The sequence below is a fragment of the Carlito syrichta genome, unplaced genomic scaffold (genome assembly GCF_000164805.1).
Source record: "Carlito syrichta isolate Samal-C Ts95f unplaced genomic scaffold, Tarsius_syrichta-2.0.1 Scaffold309091, whole genome shotgun sequence".
Classification (NCBI taxonomy): Eukaryota; Metazoa; Chordata; class Mammalia; order Primates; family Tarsiidae; genus Carlito; species Carlito syrichta.
This window is the reverse complement of record NW_007253187.1, coordinates 303,433-311,676: the sequence shown is the minus strand read 5'-3', so window position 1 is coordinate 311,676 and position 8,244 is coordinate 303,433. Positions and strand designations below refer to the sequence as shown.

The window sequence follows — 8,244 nt, the reverse complement described above, 5'->3', positions numbered from 1 at the left end:
GGCTACTTGGAAGGCTGAGGCGGAAGGATCGCCGGAGCTCAGCAGGTCGAGGCTGCGGTGGACGGGAGCGGCCACTGCACTCCAGTCTGGGCGACAGAGTGAGACTCCAACTCAAAAAAAATTTAAAAATAAAAAAACAAAATGTAAAGCAAAGTTAAATGTTCATGCCAGTGCACAGTGAGTTAAATGTTAATGCCAGTGCCAGTGCACAGTGAGTTTCAATAATTCTACTGTCTTAAGTCCACAAAGGAAGTAACTACGCTCACATGTTCCTTAATCCCCTTTTAAAAATCTTTCAAACTCTGAATACCTTCCTGCTTTTTTAAGAGATCTTCCTTTTCCTGGTTCTCAAGAACTTCAGGCGGCTTAATCTGTGTTGCTAGTTCAGGATCAATGTCATGACTGTAACTAATATAGTACATGCGGCAGTTACAACGTGAAATGATCCTCTGGACCTGCTGAGCTTGCTGTGCCTCAGCTGGCTGGTTCCAATCTGGAAAGAGGCGGGAAAAAAGGTAAAAGAAAGACATTCTCAATAAAGGTAATGTGAGAGCCTCCTAACTATGCCTGGAAAACTCTAGAAACATTGATTTCAACCTAGTCTAGCACAAAATGGTCCTACCCCAACATACACTGATGTTAAGAGTAGGTAAGAAAATGAGGTCCGTTTGGGATGCACATCTGCTTCTAATCACTTGACGGGGAGGAGGGAGAGAGCTGACCTGTGGTTGTGGTAACCATGCCGCCCACTGCCTGCCCGCTCTCCATCAGCTCCTGCACAGAGTCCAGACTACGCTGCCGATGTTCCTCAATATTCTTCACCTGAAGACAGAGATGCAGATACCTTTAGCTCTGGAAACAGTGGCTTATCCTGGCCAACTAGGTCTCACTTCTCCATGTCAAGCAGCTACACTTACCAACTAGATCTTCACTGCCTGGAATAGCTTGGAAAAATCTCCCAGGATAGAGAATATATTTGGTACTTTCTCTCCTCTCAAGTCCCCCAAATTCTCTAACCCAATCTAGTTATACGTACATTTTGCCAGGCTTACAGGTCTTGAGCCCAAAAAGCAATGAGCTAGGTTAAAATCAAATCATATCATGGGCAAAATATTTCACTAAAAAAAAGACTTAGCCAGGTGCAGTGGCTCACAGTTATAATCCCAACACTTTGGAAGGCAGAGGTGAAAGGACTGCCTGAGTCCAGGGGTTTGAGACCAGCCTGGGCAACTTGGTGAGACCTCGTCTCTATAATAAATCAAAAAATTAGCTGGGTGTAGTAGCACACATCTGTGGTTCCAGCTACATGGAAGGCTGAGATGGAAGGATTACCTGAGCCCAACAGGTCGAGAATGCAGTGGCTATGTGCATGCCAATACAATCCAGTCTGGCGACAAAGTGAGACTCTGACTTGAAAAAGAAAGACTTTTCTACTAATTTTGGTATTTGTCCTATTTGTGTTCTTGCTGTTTTGTCTTCAGATAAAAGATAAAACTCTGACAATGTTGCCATGGAGGAAGGGGACTGTATTCTTTTGATTCATTCTGCCATGCTGAATCAGAGTGAATAACAGACTGAGTAAAATGAGACAACCAAAGCAGTAAGATCAATGTTTTCAGGATAGTAGATTATCAAGTCACCAAAAAAGTCATACAGGAAAGGCAAGATCAAAGTCCTTCCTACCTAAGCCATTAGCTACTCTAATGCTAATATCATAGCCTAACAAAAAAGGAGTTCAGCTGCAAAAGAAGTCATGCCTAAAAGCAGAGGCACAAAAAAATGCCAGATACAGAGATCCTGATAGTTCATCCTGCCCACCTGTGCACTGGGTAGTTAACACCTGTGCCTATCTCCTAAGACTACTGGTATAGGGCATGGCTTGCCTGAATGAACCACAGCTCTTATATATTGGTATGACCTCTCATATAACCAACAACGTGGCCCTTACTCTACTTGACAGCTAATCTAAATGCTCATTACCTCTTATATATTACACTTGAGGTTGCCTGGATTAAGCCCTAAGGTCCTTGATATAAGAAATACCAGTCACAAGAGGTGAGAAGACGGATTAGTTTTAACCCCATTGGCTAGAATTGCAAATAGATTCTTCAATTTAGTCTCCATCAGATGCACCTAGAGCCTGTAACTCATTTAGGGGCATACCATGCCCAGCACAATGTGAGCACTTAACACCTAACAATATACAATATTGGCTAAGTATATCTCATAACCATTAGATTCTGATGTTATATCCTAGAAATTATACTGGGGGTGCCAAAGAAAAGTATACACATTTTAAAGAGATGTTAGCAGAAGTTGAATTGAATTACAGTAGCAATGAGTAGTATGACATTTGCTCAAAAGATGGCGTTAATCAAATAAATACTAGTGTCACCATGCAACACGCAGGACAGGCAAGAAAATGGCAGAAGCATAGATGATGTTTAAAAAGTGCAAGGCCATTTTGATGTGGTATTTGAAATTTGAGAACGTTGCAGAAGTACAATGACAATGGAGACATAAGTATGCAACCTTCAACATGCCTAACACATGCACACATTTATAAGTTTGAGATGCATGGAACTGTGTGTCATATGCACAAGAGAAGACCTGGGAGGCCTTGCACAGCAACAAGTCCTACAGTAATTCACTGTAATCAGAAATGTCTGGATGCTGATGATAACCACTTTGAGCACCTTCTGTAATTGCAGAAGTTAAACATAACTTGTATTCATCTTTTGTTATCAGTATATGTTAAGTATTACAATTTTAATACCGTTCTTTCCTTTCTTAAAATATGTATACATAGCCGGGTGTAGCTCACCCAGTACTTTGGGAGATGGAGGTGAAAGGACTGCCTGAGCCCGGAGGTTCAAGACCAGCGTGGGCAACTTGGTGAGAGCTCATTGCTATAATAAATCAAAAAATTAGCCAGGCATGGTGGTGTGCACCTGCAGTTCTGGCTAATTGGAAGGCTGAGGCAGAAGGATTGCCTGAGCCCAGAAGGTCAAGGCTGCAGTGGTCACGAGTGTGCAACTGCACTCTAGTCTGGATGACAGAGTGAAACTCTGACTCAAAAAAAAAAAGTGTATACATTTTTTTTGGCATCCTCTGTAGTGTAAATTCAGTTTTACCAAGAAGCTGAAAATTCACAACCCTGCAATGAAACAACAGTCTCCTTCCCTAGTCTTTGCCAGATGCTCACAATCTCACCATCTAACAAAAACAACATCTTGCCACGCACTTAGACTTCTCCAGACATACTGATCTAAAAAGAAAAGACTACTTTCTATCTGAATAAAGTTTTTTATTTTTAGCTGGGGGCAGTGGCTCATGACTGTAATCCCAGCACTCTGGGAGGTGGAGGCGAGAGGGTTGCCTGAGCCCAGGGGTTCGAGATCAGCCTGGACAACTTGGCGAGACCTCGTCTCTGCAGTAAATCAAAACAATATCTGGGCATGGTGGCACGCGCCTTATAGTTCCCGCTACTTGGAAAGCTGAGGCAGAAGGATCGCCTGAGCCCAGCAGGTTGAGGATACAGTGGCCTTGAGAGTGACTGCACTCCAGCCTGGGTGACACAGTGAGATTCTGACTCAAAAAAAAAAAAAAAAAGAAAACCTTTATATATATATATATTACCTTCTGTAATTGCAGAAATCAAACATAACTTATAATCATCTTTTGTTATCAGTATATGTTGAGTATTACAATTTTAATATTTCCTTTCTTAAAATATGTATATATAGCTGGGCATGGTGGCTCACCTAGCACTTTGGGAGATGGAGGTGAGAGGACTGCCTTTTTTTTTTTTTTGAGTCGTAATCTCACTGTGTCACCCAGGCTGGAGTGCAGTGACACCCTTACCACCACCGCAGCTGGGCTCAGGTGATCCTTCCACCCCAGTGTTCCACATAGCTGGAACTACAAGGCGAGTGCCACCATGCCCAGATAATGTTTTGATTTACTGCAGAGATGAGCTCTCACCAGTTCCCCAGGCTGATCTCGAACCCCTGGGGTCAAGCCATCCTCTCACCTCCACCTCCCAGAGTGCTTGGATTATAGGTGTGAGCAACCACACCTGGCATGATCCTTTCAATAATCTTGTGAGGGTGAAGTATTAATTCCATTTTACAATTAAAAGTGACTTGCCCAAGGGCTCTTGGTTACTATAATGGCAAAGCTGTCATTAGAATTCACATAACCTGGCTCCTAAGCAAGCAGTCTTTCTTTCAACCTCACTGCCTTGCTAAAATAATCAACCAGTCAGTCTTCCTAAGAGAGATCAGAGAATGGGCAGATAGAGAGCTTATCAAAAATTCTCAAGACTTATTGCCTGTTTTCTTGGCTGCCTGCTGATTAGGGGGGACATTAATAGGAATCAGCAATCTTCAAAAATAGAAAAGCATTGGGCACAGTGGCACATGCATGCCTGTAATCCCAGCACTTTGGGAGGCGGAGGCAAGAGAACTGCCTAAGTCCAAGGTTCAAGACCAGCCTGGGCAACTTGGCGAGTCCTTGTCTCTACAATACATAAAAAAAATTAGCCAGGCATGGTGGCATGCACCTGTAGTTCCAGCTACTTGGAAGGCCAAGGCAGAAGGATCATAGCTGTGACTGTGCCTCTGCAAGCCAGCCTGGGCAAGAGAGTGAGACTCTGACTCAGAAAAAAAGTAAAAAACTTCCAGCCCCTTTTATTCCAGTTCTGGGAAATGAGAAGTAGTTTGTCTTGTAATGAAAAAGAATACCGTAAGATTGAAAAAAAAAAAAGTACTGTGTGCTAACAGACCAGAGACTGCTCACATTATACTGCTAAGCTGGTAATAATAGGTACTATCAAGAATCTTCAGTTATTCTGGTGGAAGAGGCTAAACTGGAAAATAGGGATATAACAGGTTTTCCCAGCCATGCTGACTAACCTCTAACCAAAGCTGTCGACCATCCTGCTCAGTGGGGCTGCTTTCAGTGGTGGCAAAGTACTGCATGCCATCTAATAGGCAAGTCCAGGATGTCTTCTGCTTCAACGTGTCACCATACCACGCTGGATGGTGTTGGCACTGTAGCAGCTGGGCTTTGGCAGCTGACACAATGACACAGCCTTCTGTCTCTGCTCCACGAAGAACCATCTATGCCAGAGACAGAAGCAGAGTTAAGCTGCCAAGGAAGATGAAGTTAGTGAGTGATAGCATTTTACCAACCACTGTAGCTAGGTCTAATTCTGGCTTACTGAGTCAATTTTACAAGCTTTTGACACAGAAGTGATTATCTATGATACCTGTAAGAAGTAAAAAATTTTTGAGCCCTGTCCTCCCATTCTTAGAGGTGGGAAAAGTTGAACAATATGATTATGATCTAGCCTGATGTTGGGATGCTCTGGTAAAGAGAAGGTACCTGGCAGTTTACCAGCTCAATAAGACAGTTTCGGTTGTATATATCATCCGTCTGGCAAGCAGCGATGCCACACAACTGGTCACTCATGCCTGACTCCTCTTCTGTGAATACTACAAACCTATCTGTCTCTTCAATCAGCTTCTGCAACATGAAAGCACCTGGCAGAGAAAGAGGAAGTGGCAAAAGGTCATAGTCTCAAAGGGAAAGACTTTTCCCTTTCCAGGGCCACTGATCTTCCCTCAATTTACCTGGCTAACTAAGGGCTAGAATACATCCTCACCAAACTAGAACTCAAGCCCAGCCCAGCCCACCACTTGACCCCTGAATGCAATAAGAGTTATTTCATTTTCCCCTCAACTTAACTGATTCCCAACAGAAACTTAGAAATTCTAGGTAGGTAGGCTGGGTGCAGTGGCTCACGCCTATAACCCCAGCACTTTGGGAGGCTGAGAAAGGAGGATTGCTTGAGCCCAGGAGTTTGAGACCAACTTAGGCAACATGGCAAGACCTCATTTCTACAAAAATTAAAAATAAAAAATAGCCAAGCCGGGCTCGGTGGCTCAGCCTGTAATCCCGAGCCCTTGGGAGGCTGAGGTGAGTGGATTGCCTGAGCCCGCGGGTTCGAGATCCGCCTGGGCAGTGAGACCTCATCTCTACAATAAATCAAAAAATTAGCTGGGTGTGGTAGCGCTCGCCTGTAGTTCCAGCTACTTAGAAGGCTGAGGCAGAAGGATCGCCGGAGCCCAGCAGGTTGAGGCTGCGGTATCTGTGATCATGCCATTGCATTCCAGCCTGGGTAACAGAGTGAGACCCCAACTCAAAAAAAAAAAAAAAAACAAGCCAGATGTGGTGGCACATGCTTGTAGTCCCAGCTACTCAGGAGGCTGTGGCAGGAAGATTGCTTAAGCCCAGGAATCTGAAGCTGCAGTGAGCCATGATTGTACCACTGCACTCTAGCCTAAATGAGATCCCAAATCAAAAAAAAAAAGCTAGGTAAGTGGTAGCATTTTTTTTTCTCTTAAGCATAACTATCTCTGGACTACTGTAGAATATTTCCAATTTCACTTTACATTTCATTTTACATGCTATTTGTTTATTGATCACTCCTTTTCACTTAAAACCACTACTTTGCCATCAGTGTCACAATGTTCTCCTAACTCTGTTGCTTCCTCTGATTATGTCCCTAGATCCTCTTCCTTCTTCCAAGTCTTAGCAGCTAAGATCCATCTTTGGCATGTTCCCTTCTCTTTCCTATTCTTTCTCTTAGTAAGTTTGTCTAACACAGTGTTATGGTTAAGAACTTACTCTCCATAATTAGATGAGTCTGCCTGTATTCAAGAGTCTATCTCCACCATTTATTTGATGGTGATCTTGGGCAGTTTGCTCTACTCTCTTTGTAGTCTCCGTTTCCTTGTCTATAAAATAGCAGTAACTATCTCATAAGGCTGTTATGAATATTTAATAGAATAATACATACAAATATGTAGAAGAGTACCTGCCATAAACTAAGCAACTATTATCTCCTTGGCATTAACTCTTAGCTCTATGGTGAAGTTTCCAAACCTGTCTCCAGACCTAAGCTTTTAGACCCTCGTTCCCAGCTGTTTGTATATTATCTAGATGTCTTACTAGTGCCACAAACTTGGCATGTTCAAATCTGAACTCATCAACCATATATCTCCCCAAACCTGTTCAGCCTCTGGCTTTCCTATTTCAGATATTACTATTTCCATCATGCCAGATACCAGGCTCAAAACCTTCGTCATTATCATTTTCTCCCTCCGTTTTTGTTTTTTTTCTTTTGAATTGGAGTCTCACTCTGTCATCCAGGCTGGGCTCAGGGTCACTGCAGCCTCAAACTGCTGGGCTTAGGCGATCCTTCCGCCATAGCCCTTCAAGTAGCTGGAACTACAGACACAGGTTACCATGCCTGGCTTATTTTTTTATTTATTGTAGAGACGAGGTTTCACCAAGTTGCCCAAGCTGGTCTCAAATTCCTGAGCTCTGGCAATCCTCTCACCTAGGCCTCCCAAAGTGCTGGGATTACAGGCTTGAGTCACCACGCCCAGCCTTCTCCCTCCGTTTTAACTCCTTCCAGTCAGTGACCAAATCTCCTATATGCACAATAACATTTCATTCATCCATCTCATTTCCATTCCCTCTGCCTCAACCTAGTCCCAGCCCTCAATGCCTCTTGTTGAAATCCCACAGTAACTTCCCATTTCCAGTTTCTTCCTTTCTGGTCCTCTTACACACTACTATCAAATCTGTCTTCCTAAAAGTAAAACTCTAATGATAACACACCCCTATTCAAAAACTTTCAGTGGTTCATCGCTGCCTACTATATGAAGACCAAAAACTCTTTAAGCCTTTGATCTACATGCAGCTTTCCTTTCTAGCCTTTTCTCTCACTCCTCTCCTTTAGTTACTCTGTCAGCCAAGAGACTGTTCACTCTGTAATATTCTGACATATATAATTGGTCTTCAACCCACCCCCTGGATTCCCTGGCATACAACTCCTAAAATCCTCAGAGCCTCCAAAGAGATGTCTTTTCATGTGATAATGAGTTGACTGGTGGCTGGCAGCCCCTCTGTAGTTTCAGGATGGGGGCTGGTCACTGGAGGGACCCAGACAAGATAGAGGGTTGTGACTTCAATCTCATCCCCCAACCTCCTGGGAAGAGAGAGGGGCTTAAGGTTAAAGTTGATCAATGGTTTAATCAGTCATACCTAAATACTGAAGTCTCCATAAAAACCCAGAACAGGCTGGACACAGGGGCTCACGACTATAATCCCAGCACTTTGGGAGGCTGAGGTATGAGGACTGCCTGAGTCCAGGATTCGAGTCCAACCTGA

General features: G+C 43.5%; 1 protein-coding gene across 3 annotated transcripts in view; it reads right to left on the bottom strand.

The window, feature by feature from the left end:
• Positions 1 to 8,244, bottom strand: part of KIAA0100 (KIAA0100 ortholog) — a 36,752-nt gene that overhangs the window by 9,189 nt on the left and 19,319 nt on the right. For all 3 annotated transcript variants that reach the window (XM_008066701.2, XM_021716909.1, XM_021716908.1), the window contains exons 25-28: positions 5,389 to 5,546; positions 4,917 to 5,123; positions 723 to 822; positions 311 to 493 (exon numbers count right to left, since the gene is read on the bottom strand). In XM_008066701.2, the coding sequence (XP_008064892.1) occupies positions 311 to 493; positions 723 to 822; positions 4,917 to 5,123; positions 5,389 to 5,546 (648 nt within the window). The remainder of the gene's footprint in view (positions 1 to 310; positions 494 to 722; positions 823 to 4,916; positions 5,124 to 5,388; positions 5,547 to 8,244) is intronic.